Source organism: Aquarana catesbeiana, linkage group LG08 (assembly GCF_042186555.1).
Source record: "Aquarana catesbeiana isolate 2022-GZ linkage group LG08, ASM4218655v1, whole genome shotgun sequence".
Classification (NCBI taxonomy): domain Eukaryota; kingdom Metazoa; phylum Chordata; class Amphibia; order Anura; family Ranidae; genus Aquarana; species Aquarana catesbeiana.
This window is the reverse complement of record NC_133331.1, coordinates 23,834,865-23,862,728: the sequence shown is the minus strand read 5'-3', so window position 1 is coordinate 23,862,728 and position 27,864 is coordinate 23,834,865. Positions and strand designations below refer to the sequence as shown.

Here is a 27,864-nt window from a genome sequence, read left to right as displayed (position 1 = left end):
CATAGACCGGCAGCTCTCTATGGGGGGCACCTGGGCCTCCGAGCCCCCTGTATCCATTCAGACACAGAGCCCCGACCTGGACCTGCCCCCTCTCTCCCCTGATTGGCTAACTGACTTTGATTGACAGCCACAGGAGCCAATGGCACCGCGGCTGTGCCTTACCAAATCAGGAGGAGAGTCCCGGGTGGCTGAGGGAATTGTGGACATCGCTTAGGTAGATATGGAGCTCAGGGTAAGTATTAGGGGGTGCTGGGGGGCCTGCTACACACAAAAGGTTTTTTATCTTAATGCATAGAATGCATTAAGATAAAAAAGCAATTGCCTTTACAACGCCTTTAAGCCCACAAGTGTTTTTTGTTTTTTTTTTACCACTACTATTCCTTTATATTGGCTTTTGGATTTACAAATGCAACAATTTAGAAATTTGATGAAAGGTTTAGCACTGGGATTTTTTTTTTCAAAGATAAATAGTGTATTTTATATACAACTATATAGATCAGACCAAAATGAGGGACAAATGAGAAGGAAAGAGGAACAGAGGGGCTTTGTTCCAAATCAGGGGCATTCCCTCAAAATCAGGGACAGGCCCTCAAAATCAGACACAGTCCCTCGAAATCAGGGACAGTTGGGAGCTATGGCTGTGGTGTGAACAGGGCACATAGAGAATAATTGTTTTTTTTTCTTTGTGCCCTTGTAGAACATGTGCAGAAAAACTGACATCTCTGCACATGATGTGCGAATGAGGCCTTAATATCAACTCTTATTCAGCAACTTCTGATGTCAATTGGCTGTTTTTCATCTGACAACCTCACCCCTGGCAGAAATACAGTTTCCAAAGTTATAAAAGTCATAGCTCAGTTAGCAACAATTACAGGTCTCTGAGAAATCATAGACCTGTAAGTAGCAACAGTAAGATCATGTTTACTATTTCTGCTTTTCCAGGTCTAGACACCTTACCCATCATTTTATAGAAGGCATGAATAAAGAAGGAGGCGACTTTCAGTGTGAACTATACCACAACACTCTGTAGTCCAACACAAATATATCACTTACAAAGCCATTTTTTTATGGCCATTTCCCACTACAAAACCAAAGCAGCGATCTACTGTAACCATGTAAAAACTATATCTACAGCTCGTGGTACATTAGCATGATGGTCACAGGGAACAATGCTCCTTTTACTTGTAGTCATTGGGAAGCATGTCCTCCTTACAGATGATGAAATATATTATTGGTGTCAGTAGTTACATATCTAAAAGGCTACAACTGTTCATTGCTCATGGAACCCCTGGAAACCTCTGGAGGAACCCTAGGGTTCCACAAAACCCTGGTTGAGAAACTCAGTCTTAAACATAACTTTAACTTTAACCCCGGAAGATTTTCCTCCTTAATGACCGGGCCATTTTTTCCGATACGGCACTGCGTTGCTTTAACTGAAAATTGCGCGGACATGCGACATTGTACCAAAACAAAATTGATGTCCTTTTTTCCTCACAAATAGAGCTTTCTTTTTGTGGTATTTGATCACCTCTGCGTTTTTTATTTTTTGCGCTATAAAAAGAGCAACAATTTTGCAAAAAACATAATATTTTGTACTTTTATAATAAATATCCAAAAAAACATTAAAAAAAAGTCTTCATCAGTTTAGGCCGATATATATTTTTCAACATATCTTTGGTAAAAAAAAATAAAAAATCACAATAAGTGTATATTGATTGGTTTGCGCAAAAAAGTTATACCGTCTACAAAATAGGGGATAGATTTATGGCATTTTTATTATTTTTATTTTTTTTACTAGTAATGGCAGGATCTGCAATTTTTATCAGGACTGAGACATTGCGGCGGACAAATCGTACACTTTTGGCACTTTTTTGGGACCATTGATATTTATACAGCGATCAGTACTATAAATAGCCACTGATTACTGTATAAATGCCACTGGCATGGAAGGGGTTAACACTAGGGGGCGATCAAGGGGTTAAACATGTTTCCTATGTGTGTTCTAACTGTGAGGGGAATGTGGCTGACTATAGGAGGAGAGAGATTATTGTTCCTACTTGGTATTTGTTGGTCCTACTCTGTCTCCTCTCCCCTGACAGAACCGGGATTTGTGTGTTTACACACACAGATCCCGGTTTTTGCTCTGTCATGCGCGATCACGGGTGGTCATTGGGCATGCACATCGGGGCCGGGACATGCTGCGGGCACGCCTGCTACAGCGTCTTAAAGAGCCGATGTACAGCTACGACGCTCACGCAGGGGAGCCAACCTGCTGCCCTGCTGCGGCGGCTGGTCGGGAAGGTTGACTTCAAAATGTCCCAAAGTCCCGTTAAGTTGACTTCAAAATGTCCCAAAGTCCTAATTATTTTTTCAAAAATATTTTAAAAAGTCATTGAAAATAAATACAATTATAAATTATATATATACCGTATATACTGTATATTATTATAAATATTATTATACAGGTTTATATAGCATTTATTATAAATATTATTATACAGGTTTATATAGCATTTATTATAAATATTATTATACAGGTTTATATAGCATTTATTATAAATATTATTATACAGGTTTATATAGTTGACTTTGTCCCAAAGTCAAAGTCCTAATTATTTTTTCAAGAATATTTTACAAAGTCATTGAAAATAAATACAATTATAAATGTTAATCTCTTAATAAAATGTTTTTTGGCAAAAACATTTCAACAAATTATTTAGCTTTTCCTATCATTCGATAACTGTTGACCTTACCTCTCCAGTGAATGCACGACAAATATTAGATTTTGTGCCAATGCCTCTTGCATACCAGCTATGATATGATCTACACATGGAAACTGAATATTGACCTTGAACTGGCTTTCCATGTGTGTACCTAAAGATAAACAAATATATGTAAATAGGGTGTAACATTGCCATTTTAGTGGCAAGACAACAAAAGCAAACAGCCACAGCCCAACCTGAACCCAAACCCTCATTATACGCCATCTTGTGGATACTTCATTTTATTTCCCTTGTGCCCTGTTGCTGCCATCTGCTGGAGACTCTGCATACAGCATTCACCAAACTGCTAGACGTGTGTGTGGGGTCAGATGGCAATTATGTTTTGTTTTTTGTTTTTTTATTGTGTTCTGCTATGTTACTATATTTATAGGAATATGTCTCTTTAAAGAGGAAGTCAATTTCCTTTACTGACTTTTACCCATAGGTAAGCTTATAATATGTAAATACTGTATCTCCTAAGTGGGCACCGTTTAGGAGATATTTACATTACATGCAGCCAGTGAAATCACTGGCGCGTGCGCTCTGAAGGAACGGCACAGGTGGCACCCTGTGCCGTGAACGGCAGCTCCGGAGTGACATCATCATGGCTCCGACCAGTCACAGAGCCGGAGCCCACGAACCCTGAAGCTTTGTTTTAAGGTAAGTGTGACATAATGTGCTAGTATACGATGCATACTAGCACATTATGACTTTACCTTGCAGGGGAAAAAAAAAACTATCCAGCAGTAAACAACCGCCTTAAATGTCTGACTCAAACCAGAACACTCCTCCATACTTCTTCATTTACCAGAAATAAATATGTTTTAAAGTTAAACTCACTTGCTGCATATTTGGACATGGATACTTTCACTGTCAATCCCTACAGACCTGGGTAGCACAAGACTGGTCTGGAATTTTGGAAGCACTGTGGAGACAGAAGAGATAAATGTCAGACTTGACTAGGTTGTAGACATGTGCAATTCATTTCATTCCGAATGCATTTTATAACGAATTATCAACAAATTTGTTAATTCGGGAATATGTGAAATAACGAAAACCCATTTAACGAATATACAGAAATTTGAAAAAGTCAGAAATTCGAAATTACAAAATCTGAAAATCCGAAAATCCGAAAAAAACAGGAAATTCGGAAATTCGAAAATCTGAAAATTCAGGAAATTCGGAAATTTGAAAATACAAAAATAAGATTGAAAATCCGAAATTTAAAAAGAATGAAAATCCAAAAATAAGAACGAAAATCCGAAAATGTGAAAATCTGAAATAATAACCAATTAATAATAACTTAACTATTACTAAACTATTACCCCCTTGCCAACGGGCTCACGCTGATATACGTTGGCAGAATGGCACGTATAGGCATACTAACGTACCTGTACGTTGCCCTTTAAGACGCGGCATTGAGGGCGCGTGCCCGCCGCGAGCTCCGTGAGTGTGATCACGGGTCCCTCGGACTTGATGTCCACGGGGATACCCGCGATCGTCTCATGGAGAGTAAGAATGGGGAAATGCTGATGTAAACAAGCATTTCCCCATTCTTCCTAGTGACAGGACACTGATCACAGCTCCCTGTAATTGGGAGCGATGATCAGTATCGTGTCACGCGTAGCCCATCCCCCGTACAGTTAGAATCACTCCCTACGACACACTTAAGCCTTCAGCGCCCCCTAGTGGTTAACCCCTTCACTGCCGGTCACATTTACACAGTAATCAGTGCATTTTTAATCGCACTGATCGCTGTATAAATGTGAATGGTCCCAAAATAGCACCAAAAGTGTCCAATCTGTCTGCCATAATGTCGCAGTCATGATAAAAATTGCTGATCGCCGCCATTACTAGTAAAAAAAAAAAAATTATTAATAAAAATGCCATAAATCTATCCCCTATTTTGTAGACGCTATAACTTTTGCGCAAACCAATCAATACACGCTTATTGCAATTTTTTTTTTTTTTTTACCAAAAATATGTAGAAGAATACATATTGGCCTAAACTGAGCAAAAAAACTTTTTTTATATATTTTTTGGGGATATTTATTATAGCAAAAAGGAAAAAATATTGCATTTTTTTCAAAATTGTCGCTCTTTTTTTGTTTATAGTGCAAAAAATAAAAACCGCAGAGGTGATCAAATACCACCAAAAGAAAGCTCTATTTGTGGGGAAAAAAGGACGTCAATTTTGTTTGCAAGCCACATCACACGACCGCACAATTGTCAGTTAAAGCGACAGTGCCAAATCGCAAAAAGTGCTCTGGTCTTTGGCCAGCCAAATGCTCCAGGGCTGAAGTGATTAAATTATAGGTATTGGAATTTCCTTTTAAATTTGGCTGTTAGTGATCGTAACAAATATGAATTTATCTGAAGTTACAAATTATCCAAAATAACGGATGCCGTATCTAAACGGATGGAACGTAACAAATTACTTTTTATTATTATTATTATTATTATTTATTATTACATTCCATTTGTTTTGATGGGGAATTCGTTATTTTGGATAATTAGTTAATTAATTCAGAGGAGGGAAAGACTCTCATAGATGTGAATCTTATCAACTGAAGAGAAATTGTAACACTCTCTTTAAGACAGATCGACCCAGCGAATGAATGTAACTCTACATGCTGGCTCAAGTGGGTGCTGGAGGGGAGGAGGAGAGAGAAAAATCTATCTACTTATTTATTTATGTTTTCATTATTGTTTTTTTTTTCCTGTTTTTTTTTTTTTCCTTTCCTTTGAGTATATGACCAAGAAGGGAAAGACATTTTGAATAACATGATGATAGTGGATATTATTTCGAACAGCTTGTTGATAGAGGATATTATATTACTGGATTATTCAGTCTTAGATTGGCGGAATGTACTACTCAATATTGCGGTTATTAGTACTTAAATATGTATGTTCTAATGATTGGAACCTTTCTTGGTTTTGTTTTCCTTTACTTTTGAAATAAAAAAGATGCAGCATTTGTTATTTCAGATGATTCGTAACCTCAGATAAATTCGTATTTGTTACGTTTACTAACAGCCAAATTTGAAAGGAAATTCCAATACCTATAATTTAATAGTTAGTTTTTATTAGTTAGTTATTATTTTGAATTTTCAAATTTTCTTTCTTATTTTCATATTTTCAAAATTTTGAATTTTCGGATTTTCGAATTTTTGAATTTCCGAATTTCTGAATTTCTGAATTTTTGAATTTTCGAATATCCGAATTTCCAAATTTTCAAATTTTGAAAATTTTATTTTTCGAATTTTCGAATTTTAGTATTTTCGGGTTTCCGAATTTTTGGATTTTCAAATTTACAAATTTATGAAAAAAACCTGAAGAAATGAAAACTAAGACATTTTTCGGCAGTGCACATGTCCACTAGGTTGTACTAAAGGACTGGAAGTGTGATTTTGCCAATTCAAGAAAAATATAAACTATGGACCTTGTATCAACATTTTCCACAGCCATGGTCTCAGAAAAGTAACTCAACTAAAAGGAAAAAAGACCTACAATTCATAAAATGGTGTGGCTAGTGAAATTTAACAAATGTGGTTAATCACAGTTCATTCATGATTTAGCAAGGGGGGGTAATTACTTTTCCACATAGGGCCAGGCAGGTTTGGACAGCTTTTTTCCCTTGATAAATGAAATCATCATTTAAAAACTGCATTTTGTATTTATTCCATTAACTTTGTGCAATAATAACATTTGTTTAATAATTCCAAACCATTTAAGTGTGACAAATATGCAAAAAAAAAATTAGGAAGGGAGGAAATACTTTTTCACAGTACCGTTGTCAGGGCTGGGCTCAGCCCTTCCTTCTCTGAGCTGTCCACTCAGCTGTCGGCTAATTGCCATCTCTCCACAGTTACTCAGCTGTTGGTGATTTCCTGCTCGTCAGTCCTGCCTACTTAAGCGCTCCAGTCCAGAGGATCTCTGCCTTCGCCTTGGTCAACATCACAGAAACTATCTCCTGCGATCCTGTTCAAGACTTGCTTTGCTGACATCCCTTCTGGCTCCAGATCCTGCTTGCTGTTCCATTATATTGATCCCTGACTTCTGACTTGGCTGACTATCCTTTGCGGTTACTGAACTCTGGCTATGTTTTGCCTACGTTTGTTCTTTTTACTTTTATTATTAAAGAAGTGTGATTTAACTGTACTTCTGTCTCGGCCTAATTTCATGGTTTCTGCCACTTTCTGTCGACATTGTGCACCCAGGGGACAGATCAATGGCATTTCTCAGGGTGGATTTCCTGATGGTGGCAGCAAGGGACCATGCTTGTGGAATGTGCGTCAGCAGTGCTATTTGCCTTGAGGACAAAGGGCACCACAGGATGACAATGCCGAGCATAACTGGAAACTAAGGACAGAGCATTTTTATCCTATAACAGGGAATGTTTCCTAAAGGACTATTGTGGCATTGCCCTTGTGTATTTGTTTGATTAAGGTCGCAGGTTAAAAATGTTGAAAATACATTTTGAAATGAATTCCAAAATTTGTAACTGCCATAAGTAACTTTAACTGTATGATCTTTTTCTTGACAGTTTGGGGCTGCTGTAATGGGTGTAGCACCAACTTAGTTAGGTTTCTAAGAAATAGGTACATTTCATTTTTTGTCTGGGTGGTAATCAATCCAGTTTAATTTGTGTAAGCACGCATTTGGTTTCTCCCTAAACTCAGAAGGTTGGTGGTCTCTTGCTGTAACCAGTAGGGGTCATTACTCCACTGGCAATAGTATGAGGGTTCCTGCTTGGAGTTATGACTATTAATTTTCCTTCTGGTCATCCTAGTAGGAGGTTCAAGTCACTGATGCATAATTGGGGAGAGTATAAATATTTGGGAAAACCATGTGCTACCTCTCTTGCCTCAGGCTGAGGCCTGAGGAGTTGCTGCTGGCTGTTCTTGTTGCTAGGCCAAAAAGCATCACTGGGGCTTAGCCTATCTTTTGGAACACAATCTACACATCTGGTCTAAGAGATCACCAGCTGGGAAAACTGCCATCTCTGAAAGTTGTGCCACGGGTTCAATTGCTATTCTCCAGGGTCCTGGCTGTGGAAGAACCTAGGAGCCCTATCCGCAACTACAGAAACACCTCTGGGACTTCACCTCTGAGGATCCAGTCTGCTATCACCTCACTGGAAGGCATCCAGAAGCCAAATTTGGGCAGCTAATCCTTGGCCTTGTGAGTAAAATACTTTTTGCTGATCCAGTCTCAGGGGCTAAGATGAGTCACATGATGTCAGAAGATGTCAGCTGATGTAACCGGGTGACCCCGCTCTTGCCTATATAAGAGCTGTCATCATGAAAAGGCTGCAGTCAGCCGGATGCCTCCCATCGAGGCAGAGTTTTTCTGTTTTTTCTTTTTTTTTTTCGGTCCATCTGCACTGTGATTGAAGATGAATTTACATTGCGGGACACTTTTTTTTTAATAAAAGAATTGTCAAAAACTGTCTAGTGTCATTTTTACTTTTTGACACTTTTTTTGGTGAATGAGTAGGGGTACAATGTACCCGATACCCATTCACATAGGGGGGGCCGGGATCTGGGGTTCCAGATTCTGATAAGCCCCCCCGCCCGCAGACCCCCAAATCCACCGGGCAATGGTTGTGGGAATGAGGCCATTGTACCCATCAACATGAAGATAAGGTGTTTTGGGTTGGCTAGGTTGCATTCTCGGATAAGGATAAGGGTCTGGTATAGATTTTGGGGGGACACCACACCATATTTATTATTTTGGTGCGGGGTTCCCCTTAAAATCCATACCAGACCTGAAGGGCCTGGTATAGATTTTGGGGGGACCCCCACTCCATTTTTAAAAAAAATTTTGGCATGGGGTTCCCTTTAATATTCATACCAGACCCAAAGGGGGCCCACGCCATTTTTTTCAATGATTTTTATCTATATTGCCAGGATCTGACAATACATTACAGCTGCGAGCAATTTTAAATTACATTTTTTGCTTTAGAAAAATAAAATTTTGCTGTGGTATTGTTATGAACATGGGAAAAATGCGCTACTTTACAGGCAGACTAAGGGGACACCCCAGGCATGATATTTAAAGGAATATTTCCTACGAATTTATCCGAATATTTCCTACGAATTTATCCGAAGTTACCAATTATCCGAAATAGCGAATGCTGCATCTAAGCAAATGGAACAGAACAAATCAATAATAAATAATAATAATTATTAAACATTTTTATTATTATTATTGTTATTTATTATTATTAGTTCATTACGTTCCATTCGTTTGGATACGGCATTCGTTATTTCGGATAATTCGTAACTTAGGATACATTTGTATGTGTTACGTTCACTAACAGACAAATTGGAAAGGAAATTACAATACCTATAATTTAATAGTTAGTAATAGTTAAGTTATTATTAGTTAATTATTATTTCAGATTTCCGAATTTACAAATTTACGAAATCACTAATTTACTAATTTACGAATTTACTAATTTATGAATGTACGAATTTACGAATGTACGAATGTACACATTTACGAATGCATGAATTTATGAATGCACGAATGTACGCATTTACAAATGCACAAATTTACAAATGTACGAATTTACGAATATTCAGAAAAATTTGTTAAACGGGTTTTCATTAATTTGGATATTTCGGAATTAAAGAATTTGTTGAAATTCGTTAAAAAACTAATTCAGAATGAAACAGATTTTGCATGTCTACTCCCCAGGCGTTCGGGCTGACTGTCCTGCTATCAAGCTCTTTTCGTAACCTAATAATTGGCCATGGAAAAAAGAGAAAGACCTCCACTATGTCAGATATAGAGTATGGTGGTCCCATCCTGATGCATTAGAACAAAAAGAAATACCCCCTGAATGAGACTTTAAAAGACCACCAGCTCTGAGGTATAAAAAATATCCTTTAATAATAAAGATAAAAAGACGTATAAAGTCTACACATCACATAAATACATCAAACAAAAAACAAAAACACCAATACAAAAAGTGAAATGCACATTAACATATGTACTCTCCAAAGGGTGGTGTACCCCAAAACCAGTGAATACACCGGTGAATTCAGGGGGGACCCCTGCAAGCGTTTAGGCACATTTATTGCAGGGGATGCTCCAAGTGTCAGTTTATGAATATTGACAAAAATGCGATACTACCAAATGGATGGAAGTATACACCTTCGTACTTTGCAAACTGCTGCACATTTGGAGTAGTCTATCTGTTGACATGCCCCTGCGGCGGTTTCTATGTAGGGAAAACAAATCTGGAACTACACAACAGGATGGGTAGGCTTATCCATAGCATGTGCACGTGCAACCCTGATCTACCTCTGGGTAGACACGCCGAGACATACACAAGGGCAATTTTCTGAAAATTACATTTTTGGTCTTGGACCGGGTACACCTCAATAACGGGGGGGTGACTGGGACAAAGTTTTGCTGCAAAAAGAGACCAGGTGGATAGTGGCACTACAAGCCACCTTACCACCTGGCCTTAATGACTGCATTAGTTATCAACCTTTTTTAGAAGGCTTTACATCGGGCACATGGGTATGCCTAGGTTGATGTATAAGTGGTAAGATATTCCCTAATACTTTCACTTAATGCCCCCTTTCCGTCTGTTTTGCGATCAACCCTTTTTTTCTGCGCTCCTTTTTTGTGCATGACTGCACTAAGTACCCCAAGGTGCATCTATCTATCACTGCTACCTCTTCCATATATTCCATATTCTGTTTTTGAACTGTATTTGTGCTTTGTGTCAAGAGTTCCTGTCCTACCCTATTTCGCTATCACTGGTTTAGAACATACTAATAATGTGCATCCTGATATTTACGTTTCAAGATTGGATCCTTAATGCCGTTGCAGATTTTATGTACATTGTCTGAACACTCATTCAGGAATACAGAATCAGCAAGGCAGAGAATATCTCTTGATGCCCTATATTTCAGTAGATGTATATACTTCAATGGATGCATATTAATTTTGAAGTGATTCCATGATATATAATTGATTGTTCTACTAGTTTACTTGCATTAGAGGGCGCCAGACCATCGGGTTGTCTCTCTTGCATTTCTCCGTGTTTTTTTGTTTTTCCTTTGTTTTCCTTTGTTTTTTCTGAGCCTTCGCCCATCCACCCTGGGAGTTACTTTAGGAGTGTAATCACTTAGTACACTGATCTATATGTCAGCATTTAGGTGACTAGTGGTGATTGCATTTTAGGAGGAGACGGGTTATCACTATATCACTGATCTTCAACCTATCCCAGCTGGCTTAGTATCACGCTGACGCTGCGTTCCACCAACACTGTCATCAGAGAAATTGCTTGCGCATGCGCCTGCATACATATCTCCTCACTATGCACAGGCGCACTGGGTCTCACCCTGTCTGCGCATGCTCCGGCTTTCGGCGCCATGATACAAATACAGGGGAATACCAGGGTCTACGCAGGCACTGACACTGAGGAGGACCGCTATACGTAGGATCTCCACTTTCACAGGCAAGCTCTTCACTTATTTATCTTACACTAATCATGGGTGGCCCATTGGTCCCCCTCATTCTGTTTTAGCACATACTTACGTACTGTTATATTATAGGACACGTTTCACCTGGGACTGCTGGATATTATCCGCTCGCTATGTAGCCTATATCTAAAGCTCTAGCATCTTTTCTCTCCCAAGCATTTTTCCATAAGCACTTATTGGTAAATATATTGGTTTGATTTTATTTTCCTTTATACTTGCATGCTTTTGGTTGCACCCTTTCACTCTAGGATTACATTAGTTATATATATCACTGGGCATCTTTTGTCTTGTCCTCCTTTCTCATTTTTTCCCCCACCTTTTTCATTCCCCCCACCCTTACACTTGAGACACGCCTCGGCGTTTCCTATGGCGGCGGCTATCTTTTCTCCTTCAGGGGTTTATGCATATGGGTATAGGGAGATTAGGGACACCCCCTCTGCTGGTGTCAGTGCTCATTTTGTGTGCACCCCCTCTTTTCCCACCCATTTATATATTTATATTTATATCTTTAAGTTTTTTCATTTTTTTTATTTTCCATTATTTTTGCCAGTTTTTTGGTGGAACCTCATTGTGGCCAAACATATTTTATTACACAGATGTTGTAAATGCATTTCAAGCCTCCTATTATTCCAGTCTGGCGTCCATTTGACATTTGTCTTGGTCTAATTGCCTCCTTTGTTCTTTGAACATGGAATCACTCCAATCGGTATGTGGGGACATGAACTTCTGTTTAGTACTTATCATTTAGTATTGATGATTCCTGCTTTTTTATTTTTATTTTTATTTTACTTATTGGTTAATTCTCATTTGTCTAAGTATACTTTATAGTTCACATTTTAAATTGATGTCTTCTCTGATATGTCTCTTTGTATTTTTAGAATTAAAACATATGTATATACACTCAACTCTCAACCCCTGATGAAGGTATAATAATACTGGAAATGCATCAGGTTTTGGGGTGCACCAACCTTAGGAGAGTACATATGTTATTGTGCATTTCACTTTTTGTATTGGTGTTTTTGTTTTTTTGTTTGATGTATTTACCCTGTTTCCCCGAAAATAAGACCTAGCGTGATTGTCAGTGATGGCTGCAATATAAGCCTTACCCCCCAAATAAGCCCTACCCTGTTTCCCCGAAAATAAGCCCTACCCTGAAAATAAGACCTACAAGGACTTTAACTAGGGCATATTTAGGGGGTAGGGCTTATATTGCAGCCATCACTGACAATCACGCTAGGTCTTATTTTTAGGGAAACAGGGTATGTGATGTGTAGACATTATACATCTTTTTATCTTTATTATTAAAGGATATTTTTTATACCTTAGAGCTGGTGGTCTTTTAAAGTCCCATTCAGGGGGTATTTCTTTTTGTTCTAATAATTTGCCATGCATCTGGGTCCTGAGGAAGCCAAGTTAATGGTAAAATGTACACAAAACATCATATCATATCACTGTACGGATCATACCTATCTCATCTGTAAAAGTTCATTTTTACTGTGTGTATATTTTATGTACTAATGTTCCCCTGTAGGGGTACTTCAAATTTTTCTCAAATAACTGATTTCTAAATAAAAATATGATGATTTTACTTAACCGCTTGCCGACCAGCTGCCGTCATTATACTGCGGCAGGTCGGCACGATCCCGCGAGCCGTCATAGCTATACATCGGCTCCTTTAAAGTGGAGTTCCACCCACTTTTACAACTCTTCAGCATCCCTCACTAAACTGTGCACTGTAAACAAATTGGATATTTTTAAATTTTTTTTCTCAGCACCTACTGTATATCTGCTGTATTCATTTTTCACTTCCTCCTCCCTGTCTGCGGCCCATCGCATCATTTCCTGTTTGCAATGTCTTCTGGGAAGGGGCAGAAACTTCCTCTGAAACTGCCATTGCTATGGAAACCTGACCTGAAACCTATTACACTGCTTGTGCTGCACTGAGCATGTGCGAGATCTTCAAGGATGAGATCCAGGAAGAAATACAGTCTGGCTTCAGATGCCCACACTTAAGATGGCCACGGCCTGCTGTAAGTTTATAAAATAACAAACTACTGCTATAAACTAACAAAAAAGACCTTAGTTTACAGACTAACTTTACTAGAATACATTAAGCTTGTGTATTATAGGGGTATTTTTATTTAAAAAGCATCATTTCGGCTGGAACACCACTTTAAGTGGGATAGCAGGTGCACGCACACGAGCCCACTGCACTGCGGGGGTGCGGATGCTCGTGGCCGAAGGTCGCAATGACCGCCGGCCACGAGCGATCATGGGCACGAGAGGCAGAACAGGGACTTGTGTGTGTGTGTAAACACACAAATCCCTGTTCTGTTCTGTGAGGAGAGACAGATCGTGAGTTCCTAATAGCTAGGAACCACGATCTGTCATTTCCTCTAGGTCAGTCCCCTCCCCCTACAGTTAGAAACACACACAAATCGCCCCCTAGTGTTAACCCCTTCCCTGCTAGTGACATTTTTACAGTAATCAGTGCATTTTTATAGCACTGATCGCTGTATAAGTGCCAATGGTCCCAAAAATGTGTCAAAAGTGTCTGATGTGTCCGCCATAATGTTGCAGTCCCAATAAAAATCGCAGATCGCCGCCATTACTAGTAAAAATAATAATAATAAAAATGCTATAAATCTATCCCCTATTTTGTAGAAGCTATAACGTTTGTGCACACCAATCAATATACGCTTATTGTGATTTTTTTTTTTACCAAAAATATGTAGAAGAATAAATATCAGCCTAAACTTTTTTTTTTTTAAATGGGGATATTTATTATAGCAAAAAGTACAAAATACTGTGTTTTTTCAAAATTGTCGCTCTTTTTTGTTTATAGAATAAAAACCGCAGAGCCGATCAAATACCACCAAAAGAAAGCTCTATTTGTGGAAAAAAAAGGATGTCTTGTTTGGGTGCAGCATCGCATGACCGCGCAATTGTCAGTTAAAGCGACGCAGTGCCGAATCGCAAAAATGGCCCGGTCATTCAGCAGCCAAATCTTCCGGGGCTGAAGTGGTTAATATGGTCCGTTGTTGTAGGAGACTGGGGATTTCTCTGGGTTATTTCTGATTAGTTATGTATATATGAACGTTCCTCACCGTGTTCTTCCACAGAAAAGCTTTGGACTGTATCCCCCGCCCGAATTGAGTATTCCCCCAGTGGAGGCTCAGAGGAGAGAGGAAAAGAAAACTCAGCAATTCTTTGATTGGTATTCACGTTCAGCCACTGACGAATTTGGTTCTTTCCTGGATCCTAGAAGGCCACAAAATGCTTCAAAAGTTGCTACCCAATACAATTATAAATTATTTTCTTATTAGCCAAAATGATGTTAATAAATTCCATTTTTACATTTTAGATCATTTATTTTACACTCAAGGTTGAATTATCATATTTCCATAGCTCCCAACGCTCTTTCAATTAGAGAGATTTTCCTTGTACCAAATCCCTCTGCCCTAGACATGAGCAATTCATTTTGTTCCATATTCGTTTTTGACTAATTTAGACAAATTTGAATATTCACAAATTCAGAAATTTGAATATTTGGTAACTCATAAATTTGAATATTCAAAAATAAGAATTAAAATCTGAAAATTCAAAAGAACGAAAATCCGAAGGCAAATTTGAAAACCTGAAAATTTGAAAATCTGAAATAATAATTAACTAATAATAAAACGTAACTGTTACTAAACTTTTCAATTATAGGTATTGGAATTTCGACAAATTCCTTAATTCGGGAACATCCGAATTAATGAAAACCCATTTAACAAATTTTTCCAAATATTCATAAATTCGAATATTCATAAATTCAAAATTCGTAAATTCGAAATTTGAGAATCTGAAAATTTGAAAATCTGCAATAATAACTAACTAATAAATTATAGGTATTGGAATTTCCTTTCAAATTTGGCTGTTAGTGAACGTAACGAATACAAATTTATCTGAAGTTACGAAATAACGAATGCAGTATCTAAACGAATGGAACAGAACAAATTACTTTTTATTATTATTAATATTATTATTATTACTATTATTTATTATTAATTCGTTCCATTTGTAACTTCAGATAAATTCATATTCATTACGTTCACTAATAGTCAAATTTGAAAGGAAATTCCAATACCTATAATTTAATAGTTAGTTATTATAAGTTAGTTATTTAGTTATTATTTCTGTTTTTCGGATCTGAATTTCCAAATTTTCGGATTCCTGAATCTTTGAATTTTCGGATTTTCGAATCTTCAATTTTCCTAATATTAGATTTCCTGAATTTCCGAATTTACAAATTTAAGAATTCCGAATTTTCGAATTTACAAATTTACAAAAAAAAAAAACAAATGAAACGAAAACGAACACATTTTTCGGCAGTGCACATGTTTACTCTGGGGGGTGTTTTTTTTTCTCCTCGTATTTTTCCTTCTTTGGAGGGGGGGGCTTGGAAGGGGGGGGGCGGTGAGTTGAGGGGGTAGTACATCTGCCCCTTTTTTTTTTTAGATCGATCATGAACTTTCAAAAATTTGGCAATTCAAGAGGTGTGTTTTATAGGATAGATCTATTTTTTATTTTTGTATATGTATTTTTGTATATGTGTTTTTTGTATTTTGTACTTTTCTTGAATATTCTGTGTTTTTGACTTTGGAATGATATGAAAGGTTTTGTATGTCTATAATAAGTTAATAAAAATAATTGAAACACATACTCTGCCCCCTCTTTCCCCCTCGGTTGTTCTTACTTTGAATCTGATGCATAGACCTCCATGAAAACTTATTTAACCACTTCCCGCCCAGCCTATAGCAGAATCACGGCCGGGCGGTGGTTCAGTTATCCTGACGGGGCATCATATGATGTCCAGCAGGATAACAGCCGCCACGCACCCGTGGAGGGCGCACATCACGGCAATCCGTTGTGCGGTGTGTCAGTCTGACAAACTGCTACACTGATCTTGGTAAAAAGCCTCTGGAGAAGGTACTTTATCACGTGACCAGCCGTGTCCAATCACGGCTGATCACTATGTAAACAGGAAGGGCCATTGATCGTCTTTTCCTCACTAGCGTCTGACAGACGCGAGTAGAGGAGAGCCGATCGGCGGCTCTCCCAATGGAGGGTCTGCGCTGATTGTTTATCAGAGCAGCCCCCCCTCGGATGCCCACACTGGACCACCAGGGAAGCCACCAGGACCACCAGGGAAGGCCCCAAAATGTGGATGGCCAGGTATGTAACCCATGGCCATCCACATATACAAAAATATGCCAAATATATGCTAATCAGTGCCCACAAATGGACAATGACTGGCAACATTATGCAGAAGATCAGACAAGTCATGCCCAGCAATGCCACCCATCAGTGTCATCAGTACCACCCATCAGTGTCCAACAGTGCCACCCATCAGTGTCCATCAGTACCACCTCTCAGTGCCCATCCATGCCCATGAGTGCCTACCTATCAGTGTCCATCAGTGCCCATCTGTGCCACCCATCAGTACCCATCAGTGCCACCCATAAGTACCCATCAGTGGCACCTAAGAGTGCAGATCAGTGCCGCCTATGAGTGCCCAATAGTGCCACATACCAGTGCCATCTATCAGTGTCCATCAGTGCTGCCTATCAGTGCCCATCAGTGCCACCTCATTGATGCCACCTCATCAGTGCCCATCAGTGCCACCTTATCAGCACCCGTCAGTGCAGCCATATCAGTGCCCATCTTTGAAGGAGAAAAGTTACTTATTTACAATTTTTTTAACAGAAACAAAGAAAAACTTTTTTTTTCAAAATTTTCTATGTTGTTGCGCAAAAAATAAAAATCGCAGAGGTAATCAAATGACACCAAAAGAAAGCTCTATTTGTGGGAACAAAATGATAAAAAAATAGTTTCGGTACATTGTAGCATGACCGCGCAATTGTCATTCAAATTGCAACAGCGCTGACAGCTGAAAATTGGCTTGGGCAGGAAGGTGTATAAGTACCTGGTATTGAAGTGGTTAAAGTCACAGTCCACCTTTGGGATCATGTTTCATGTTACACCCATATATGAAAAGTGATTACATTCTCCAACCATCCACCCTCAACCCCCCTTCTATGAATCACAGGGTGTTTCTCCCTGCACTCCCTGCATCCTTTTTTTTTATTTATTTTGTTTGGCTCCACTCACACAACCATGACACCCATTCACAGGAATCTGCAAATGGGAAGACTACACGTCCCATCTGCCACAGAGACAAGGGAATTTACAGATCACGCCAGCACAAGTCTCATGACATCAACACACTTGTAATTTACATAAGGACATGGGCCTGCAGGAGACAATGCAGAAGACTGTGATTTTCACCCATGATGCACTGAATTGGGTTGCAATGCTCTGTAGGTTTGAATGCAAAATTGTAATAAATGCACATTTATTTACTTTATTAATACAAGTGTTATTATTACACTGCCAAAAAATGTGTCCGCTTTCGTTTTAGTTTCATTCGTTCTTCAAAAATTCAAAATAAATCCGTAACTTCGGAAAAATTTGAATTCGTTATGTTCCATTCGTTTAGATGCAGATTTTAAAAAAATTGGAAAATCTGAAAAGTAGAAAATATGAAAATTTGAAAATCCAAAATAATAACAAGCTCACTAATAATAACTAACTATGAAATTATAGGTATTTGAATTTCCTTTAAAATGTGGTTGTTTATGAACATAACAAAATTATCCTAAGTTATGAATTATCCGAACTAATGAATGCCGCATATAAATGAATGGAATGTAACAAATTAATAATAATAAATAATAATAACTTATTATTATTATTATTATTATTATTATTATTATTATTATTAGTAGTATTTATTATTATTAATTTGTTCCGTTCCATTTGTTTAGATGCGGCCTTTGTTATTTTGGATAATTCGTAACTTCGGTTAAGTTCGTATTCGTTACGTTCACTAACAGCCAAATTTGAAAGGAAATTCCAATACCTATAATTTCATAGTTAGTTTTTATTAGTTAGTTATTATTTCGGATTTTCTTTCTTATTTTCAAATTTTCGAATTTCTGAATTTCCAAATTTTAGGATTTCTAAATCTTCGAATTTTCGTATTTTTGGATTTTCGATTTTCCGAAAATATTCAATTTTCCGAATATTCAATTTCCTGAGTATTCGAATTTTCGAATTTACAAATTTACAAATTTACGAATTCTGAATTTTCAAATTTACAAAAAAAACCCCAAATAAAATGAAAATGAACAGATTTTTCGGCAGTGCACATGTCTACTCTGCCCCCTCTTTCCTCCTCAGTTGTTCTTACTTTGAATCTGATGCATAGACCTCCATGAAAACTTATTTAATGTCACAGTCCACCTTTGGGACCATGTTTTATGTTACACCCATATTGCGGCCTTCGTTATTTCGTATAATTCGTAACTTCGGATAAATTCGTATTTGTTACGTTCACTAACAGCCAAATTTGAAAGGAAATTCCAATACCTATAATTTCATAGTTAGTTATTATTAGTTATTATTTCAGATATTTGAATTTTTGTATTTTCTAATTTTCTACTTTTCGGATTTTCGATTTTCGGAGTTAATTATTATTAGTTAGTTATTCTTTTGAATTTTAGTTTTTTTTCTTATTTTTGGATTTACAAATTTACGAATTTTCGATTTACGAATCTTTGAATTTAAGAATTGTGATCATAATGAATGACTCAAAAAACGAAAGAAAAAAAACAGAATGAAACCAAAACGAAAGGATCTTTTTGACAGTGCACATGTCTAGTGGGCAGTCAAGGGGCAGTAAAACCATAGCTCAACTGACTGTTTACTGCCCCCCCCCCACCCTGGCTGCCTATGTGAAAGAGCCCCTACTATGGAACTCCATTAACAGTAGCCTTGTCCAAAAATGACTCAGAAACAAATTTGAGTTAAAAAATGGGCAAAGTCAGAGCTTTATTGAAGTGTTGCAATGTAAAATAAGGCAAAACACTTTGCAAACAGCAATACCATTGCCAGTCACAGGTATACTTTAGCTACTTACAATAGCTAAACACCAGTCTAATTCTTACCAGAAAAGCATTCAACCACCCCAAAAACCCATTTCCAGACAAAATCATTAAACAACAGCACAGCTACTGGCAAGCCAAGCATCTGCAAAAAAAACTTTGATGACCAACTAACTTTATGCAGGGAGGATGGAAACTTCAAGGTCAGTGAATGTACATTGGGTATAGAAAAGATCCACCTCTTTAAAATGATCACATTTTGTTGCTTTGCAGCCTGAAATGAAGACAGTTACAGTTTTTTATTTTAGCCAGCTGTATTTACTAGTGCAACTTCTAGGCCTCATTCATTGGACGTTAAAATAAGGTTATAAAAACGCCAGTAGTTTTGCAGTGAGTTTTTCAAAGTTTTGCAAAGTTTTTGCAATAGAGCTTTTTAGTGTTTATTAGCATTTTTTAGCGTCTTTTTCTTTAATTTTTTTTTCCAATGGATCAAAAACATTAAAAAACACTGGTGAGCCACATTTTTGAGCGTTTATCAGCATTTTTTTGACGTTTTTACAGCTAAATAAACAGCTGAATAACTCCTCTCAGAACGCACTCGTTTTGGGTTTTTTTTTACAGCCAAAAAAACACCCCAGCCAAAAACTGCTGATAACAGCCTATGTGTGCATGGACACATAGAATAACATGATGGGCAGTTTATTGACTGTAGAAAAAAAAAAACGTCTGAAGCCAAAAACAGCAGCTGTAAAAACGTTCAAAAATGTCCAGTGTGCATGAGGCCATAACATGCAACTAAAAAGACATACATTTTGATAGCAGAAAACAAATACTCCTGCGCACAAGTGAGCCAACCAGGTGGGCTAGAGTTCATAGTGGACAACGCCTCAGGCCTTGCTGCCCTCAGGGATAGGGGTATAATAGTAGTCAAAAGTGAAATAGAAAAAAGAGGTCTCTGTATAATTATTTGTAGGACCAAATTCTGGACCACTATGTTTGCCCATCATGTGTGCCCACTCTTTGACTGTTGTCGTTTGATTACTTATTGTATATGTCTGGTCTATGCACTGACAGAGAGAGACTTTTTTGACAACTCACTGTGAGTACAGATGTTTGTAACATCATCTGCATTGTTCTATGGGTACCTAGCTAGTCGATCATATAGGTGTGTGTATGTCCTCTTATGTGAATTGGGCGTCACCTTCTTGCTGAGAAGCGCCCACAATCTGTGGGTGGGACCTCTGAACCCCTCTGGGAGGTGCCTCATGAGTGCACACTTTTGTATGTGTGTGTGTATATACATATATATTTATATATACATATATATATATATATATATATATATATATATATATATATATATATATATATATATATATATTTTTATATATATATATATATATATATATATATATATATATATATATATATGGAGCTGAAGGAGACAACACTGCTGGGCTCTGAGGAAGAAGGTATCCCTTTGAAACGCCTCAGCTGGCAGTGGCCCTTAAATCTTCTTCATTACCATCTGGAGTCTGTTGCCGTGAGACCATCATCTGAAGGCTATTTATATTGTGTTTTTCTTTCACGTGTTTGTGAGTAGTTTTTAATTTAGTTTTTTTAATAAAATATATCCAAGGATAATGCACAAGGTTGGTGCACCCTCTTTTTTCTATTTCGCTAAAAAGACATAACCCTGACATGTCAGAAAAAATAAAACATTTAAATTAAAAACAGAATCACTGAGTTGGAAAAAGGATCACCCCCCTTTTGTCGGTATTTTGTTGAACTACATTTTGCTTTAATTACAGCCTTTAGTCTGTTGGGGCTTGTCTACACTAACTTTGCACATCAAACCTTCTTCCCATTGACAACTTTCTGGCAGAGGGCAGCAGATGACCAACGTAAATGCACCCTGAAGATTCTGAGGCTACATGAAAAAGGTATTATGGTGTTATGGTCAGATGAGACAAAAACTTAATTATTTGGCCTCAACACCAAATGACCAGGATGCATTGCCCCTATTAGTTAGAGGCATGTTGTAATATCCTATAGAAAGTTGATTTTTTTTGTTATTCTGTATGCTATGAGGAAGGCTTCGGGCCAAAACGCGTCAACATTTTAGATGTAGCTCTGCTGTTTGTGCTCAATAAAGGAACATAAGAAGAAGCATTTGTGTTGCCGGAATTTTTGTTTACCAAACAATATGCCTGGCAGAAATCCAATACAGCTCACCATCCAAATAACACCATTCCTACAGTAAAGCATGGAGGTGGTAATATCCTGTTATGGGGGTCCTAATATCCTGTTATGCAGGTGGTAATATCCTGTTATGGGGATGGTAATATCCTGTTATGGGGTGGTAATATCCTGTTATGTGGGTGGTAATATCCTGTCATGGGAGGTGGTAATATCCTGTTATGGGGGTGGTAATATCCTGTTATGGGGGTGTTTCTCTGCAGCAGGGACTGGAGCACTTGTCAGGATAGAAGAAAAATAGATGGGGCAGGGCTGGGCTCAGCCCTTCCTTCTCTGAGCTGGCCGCTCAGCTGTCAGCTAATTGCCAGCTCCCATCTCTCTCCACAGTTACTCAGCTGTTGATGATCCTGCTCATCAGTCCTGCCTACTTAAGCTGTACAGTCCAGAGGAGCTCTGCCTAAACCTTGGTTACATCACAAGAAACTATCTCCTGCGTTCCTGTTTAAAGACTGGCTTTGCTAACATCCCTTCTGGCTGCAGATCCTGCTTGCAGCTCCACTACATTGATCCCTGACTTCTGGCTTGACTGACTATCCATTACGGTTACTGAACTTTGGCTACGTTTTGACTACGTTTATTCTTTTTACTTTTATTATTAAAGAAGTGTGATTTAACTGTACTTCTGTCTCGGCCTGATTCCATGGTTTCTGACAAAAATACCATCAAATTCTTGAGGAAAATCGGCTGCCCTTTGCCAGAAAGTTGTCAATGGGAAAAAGGTTTACCTTCCAATATGACAATGACCTGAAGCACACAGCAAAAATGGCTGTAGAGAAAAAAAGGGTGAATGTACTTGCATAGCCTAGGCAGAGTCCAGACTTAAACCCCATTGAAAGTCTGTGGAATGACTTAAAGAGTGCAGTCGACAAATGATCACCATCAAATTTAACTGAACTTGAGCAGTTCTGCAAAGAGTGGGCAAATATTGCAAAGTCTAGATGTGAAAAGTTAATAGACACATAACCCAACAGACTAAAGGCTGGAGTTAAAGCAAAAGGTGGTCCAACAAAAAAAAAATACTGACATGAGGGGGTGATCCTTTTTCCAACTCAGTTATTCTCTTTTTGAATTTTCAAAAAAAAAAAAAAAATTCTGACACGTTGATGTTATATCTTTCACATGGATTTTATACGTTGCACTGAGTAAATGCAGCTGGATAAAACAAAAACTGTGTCTGTCTTTATTTCAGGCTAAAAAGCAACAAAAATGTGATTATTTTAAAGGGAGTGATTCTTTTCTATAACCACTGTATACCCCAGCACTACAATAAAAAGGTACTCAGTGTTTACCTTGGCAGTAGATGGTGCTTTGTTCAGTGTGCGGGTGGCACCTAAATGAGCCCAGGAACCCTTGATTATAGTCTTTATAAAAAACTCCTTTTGAGATGAGAGGCTATGCTATTTCTAAGTACAGATTAAACAGGGAGTGTCATATATATTTAATTCAGGTGGTGAATGAATGATGATAGGAATTTGCATGTAGTCAGACATTACTATTATTTTAGCCAAGTCACCATAATTACCAGCATGTTGCTAATAGATTTGTTATACTTTTTTACCTGTATTTCTACAATTGGAAGCTGAAAAAGAAAAAAGGAGAAAACATTTTATTTACAGTTAAATTGAACTCTAGGCAGATATAAAGACACAAATTATTGTAGTACTGTAATTGTAGATACACCATTAAGACCCCTTTCACACTAAGGCTGCGGCCGCATCAGCGCTAAAGCACCGCTTGTTTTAGCAGCACTTTAGCACTGTATAAGCAGCACTTTTCGGCCGCTAGCGGGGCGCTTTTAACCCCAAGGAAGGGGTTTAAAACGCTTGTGTTGCAGCACTTCTGAAGCGCTTTTTAGGCTGCCCATTCATTTCAATGGGGCAGGGCATTTTGGGAGCGGTGTATACACCACTCCCAAACTGCCCCAAAGATGCTGCTTGCTGGACTTTTCCTAACGTCCCGCAAGTGTGCCGCCCCAGTGTGAAAAGTCACACTGAAATGAATGGGAGGAGGTTTTCAGGCACCATTTGGAGGCTATTTCTAGCGCTAAAATGCCTGAAAACCGCGTCAGTGTGAAAGTGGTCTGAATGTATTTTTTACCCTCGAGAATAAAATAATGGTAGTTCCAATTTTTTATGTCACACAATATTTGTGCAATGGGTTATCAAGTGCAAATTTTTTCAGTAAAAAATACAATCAAGTTCATTTTGGGGCACACAAACAGAATATATTACCCATTTTTTGGTAAAATATAAAAGAGGAGGTTGCGCTGACTAAAAAGATACTTAAAACGTCAAACCTTAACTGGAACCTGCCTGGCTAACGCAGATATACTGCGGCACAATGGCTCAACTGGGCGAAATCCTATATGGGTTCGTCCTTACCTTTTTCGCCATCCAGAGGGCACAGAGGGGGACCCGATGAGCATGGCCGGTGATTGCCACCAGCCACGTCTGATTGCGTGCATGAGCTCCAGCACGGGGATTTGTGTGTGTAAAAACACAAATCCCTGTGCTGTCAGAGGAGAGGAGACATGTCATTTGTTCCTACTAAGTAGGATATGTCTCTTCTCCTACTCAGTCCTATTCCCATACAGTTAGAACACACTGAGGGAACACACATTTAAAGCCTTGATTACCCCCTAGTGTTAACCCCTACACTACCAGTGACATTTACACAGTAATCAGTGCATTTTTATAGCACTGATCTCTTTCCCAATGTCAATGGTCCCAAAAGTGTGTCAAAAGTATCCGATCTGTTAGTCACAATGTCGCAGTATCACTAAAAATCGCAGATCGCTGCTATTACTAGTAAAAAAAATTAAAAAATATAAAAATGCTATAAAAATGACATAAATCTTTCTCATCATTTGTAGACACTACAGTGCCTTGCAAAAGTATTCACCCCCTTGGCATTTTTCGTGTTTTGTTGCCTCACATCCTGGAATTAACATGGATTGTTTGAGGATTTGCATCATTTAATTTACAGAACATGCCCACAACTTTGAAGATTTTTTAATTTTTTTATTGTGAAGCAAACAACAAATAGGACAAAATAACAGAAAAAGTCAACGTGCATAACTATTTACCCCCCTAAAATCAATACCTTGTAGAGCCACCTTTTGCGGCTATCACAGCTCCAAGTCGCTTTGGATAAGTCTCTATAAGCTTGCCACATCTTACCACTGGGATTTTTGCCTATTCCTCCTTGCAAAACTGCTCCAGCTCCTTCAAGTTGGATGGTTTGCACTTGTGAACAGCAATCTTTAAGTCTGACCACAGATTTTCTATTGGATTGAGGTCTGGGCTTTGACTATGCCATTCCAACACATTTACATGTTTCCCTTTAAACCACTCAAGTGTTGCTTTAGCAGTGTGTTTGGGGTCATTGTCCTGCTGGAAGGTGAACCTCCGTCCTAGCCTCAAATCACACAAAGAGTGGTACAGGTTTTGCTCAAGAATATCCCTGTATTTAGCACCATCCATCTTTCCCTCAACTCTGACCAGTTTGCCAGTCCCGACTGCTGAAAAACATCCCCATAGCATGATGTTGCCACCACCATGTTTCACTGTGAGGACGGTGTTCTTTGGGTGATGTGATGTGTTGGGTTTGTGCAAGACATAGCATTTTCTTTGATGGCCAAAAAGTTCAATTTTAGTCTTATCAGACCAGTGCACCTTCCTCCATACATTTTGGGAGTCTCCCACATGCAATTTTGTTTTTTGCTGAAAGTAATGGCTTTCTTCTGGCCACTCTGCCATAAAGCCCAACTCTATGGAGCGTACGGCTTATTGTCGTCCTATGTACAGATACTCCAGTCTTTGCTGTGGAACTTTGCAGCTCCTCCAGGGTTACCTTAGGTCTCTGTGCTGCCTCTCTGATTAATGCCCTCCTTGCCCGGTCCGTGAGTTTTGGTGTGCAGCTGTCTCTTGGCAGGTTTGCTGTTGTGCCATGTTCTTTCCATTTGGTTATGATAGATTTGATGGTGCTCCTAGGGATCATCAAAGATTTGGATATTTTTTTTATAACCCAACCCTGACTTGTACTTCTCAACAACATTGTCCCTTACTTGTTTGGAGAGTTCCTTGGACTTCATGGCAGTGTTTGTGCCTCTTGCTTAGGTGTTGCAGCCTCTGAGGCCTTTTCAAAAAGGTGTGTATATGTAATGACGGATCATGTGACACTTAGATTGCACACAGGTGGACATCATTTCACTAATTATGTGACTTCTGAAGGTAATTGTTGCACCAGAGCTTTTTATGGGCTTCATAACAAAGGGGGGGGGAATACATACACACAGGCCAATTATCAGTTTTTTATTTCTGAAAAATAGTTTTATGTATATATTTTTCTAATTTTACTTCACCAACTTAGACTATTGTGTTCTGATCCATCACATATAATTCAGATAAAAAAAACCCATTGAACTGTAATGTAACAAAATAGGTAAAAAGCCAAGGGGTGAAAACTTTTGCAAGGCACCGTATAACTTTTGTGCAAACCAATCAATATAAGCTTATTGCGATTTTGTTTACCAAAAATATGTAGAAGACTATATAATGATCTAAACTGATGAATAAATGTGTTTTTTTAAAAACAATTTGGGGGATATTTATTATATTGTTAAATAAACTGTTTTTTTTTCAAAATTGTTGCTCTTTTTTTGTTTATAGTGCAAAAAACAAAAACCGCAGAGGTGATCAAATACCACCAAAAGAAAGCTCTATTTGTGAGAAAAAAAGGACACAAATTTTGTTTCGGTACAGCATTGCATGATCGCATAATTACCAGTTAAAGTGACACAGTGCCAAATTGTAAAAAGTGCTCTGGTCAGGAAGGGGGTAAAATCTTCAGGGGCTGAAGTGGTTAAAATAGTGTGCGCCTGTATATTTTCTATAGACAACATTTTAAAAGTTCCTACAGGTCATCAGGATAAAGTTAACTGAGGATAATGGGCTTAGAACTATTTTTTCTGCGTAGGCGTCTTCAACATGTATGTTTGCGTTCATGTGTATTTAGGTATCGGGAAAGACTCCAAATAGTTTGGGGAGGATTTTAATTGCAGGGATGGAACTTTTTATTTACACTTTTATTCCACTAAAACTTTCTTTATATTACATAATCTACTCTTTAAGACTCATAGTCTGCCTTCTATAGAAGCTAATGGAACACAGAGCATGCTCTGTTAGCGTCTTCCCTGGACACAGCGGCCAGGGGAAGTGACACCTGAAATTGGAAGTGACATTTTACATGCCACAAGTTGTACTGCCGCCCAATCACTTCCAACAAACATACACGCACTCATAACATCTTACATACTACAGTGTGTGCAAAACCCACCGATGCCACGGATGTCTGACATATGCCGATGCCAGTAAAAGGGTTTATAAGTACTGCTGCTGGTAAACGGACGTTTAGGAGTAGTTGGGCATTTTTTTCAACTGCTCCTGAACCCTCCTCTATGTTATCCTATCAGTACATGTACACAGGGCCGTTTATAGTTGTTTCTAGGCAGTTGTGTTTGGAGGCTTCTTTTTTAACCCAAAAAATTGCATTCTGAAGCTATGTTTAGAGGCATTTCAAATGCCAAACGCGTTTCGTTTACAGGCGTTTTTCATTTTTGGCTATTTAACCACTTGCTGATCGCTGCACGCCGATGTACGTCCCTTTTTTGAGGACGGATATCGTTGTTTTGTCAACAGCTAGCTACCATAACCCCGGTATCCCCGTTTTCGGCCGGCGGTCGGCTACAAGATAGAAGTGGTCTCTGTGGCGGATTCACTGCGAGATCACTTTTATCGGTGGCGGGAGAGGGCCCCCCCTCCGGAGCCATCGGTAGCAGTAGGGGCAATCGCGTCCTCTCACTTGCTGTGCATGGAGATGAGTGAGGGGAAGATGGCCCCCACTCATCTCCATGACACTGCAGGGCGGAAGCGACGTCATAACGTCACTTCTGCCCATACCTCTTAAAGCCACATTTTTTCTTTGTAATTTTTTCAAATGACTTTTTTTTTAATTGCATTTAAGTCCAAATATGAGATCTGAGGACTTTTTGACCCCAGATCTCATATTTAAGAGGACCTGTCATGCTTTTTTCTATTACAAGGAATGTATTCTTGTAATAGGAATAAAAGTGACCCAAATATTTAAAAAAAAAAAACAGCATAAAAATGAATTAAATCAAATAAAATAAATAAGATTTTTTTTTTTTTTAAAGCACCCCGCCCCGACGAGCTTGTGCACAGAAGCGAACGCATACGTGAGCAGCGCCCGCATATGAAAATGGTGGTCAAACCACACATGTGAGGTATCGCTGCGATTGTTAGAGCAAGAGTAATAATTCTAGCCATA

The 27,864-nt window shown here is 38.4% G+C and overlaps 1 protein-coding gene across 3 annotated transcripts in view; it reads right to left on the bottom strand.

Annotated features, from left to right (window-relative positions):
• Positions 1–27,864, bottom strand: part of LOC141105642 (alpha-2-macroglobulin-like) — a 353,065-nt gene that overhangs the window by 253,808 nt on the left and 71,393 nt on the right. For all 3 annotated transcript variants that reach the window (XM_073595615.1, XM_073595613.1, XM_073595614.1), the window contains exons 5-8: positions 23,075–23,095; positions 14,377–14,530; positions 3,603–3,687; positions 2,754–2,874 (exon numbers count right to left, since the gene is read on the bottom strand). In XM_073595615.1, the coding sequence (XP_073451716.1) occupies positions 2,754–2,874; positions 3,603–3,687; positions 14,377–14,530; positions 23,075–23,095 (381 nt within the window). The remainder of the gene's footprint in view (positions 1–2,753; positions 2,875–3,602; positions 3,688–14,376; positions 14,531–23,074; positions 23,096–27,864) is intronic.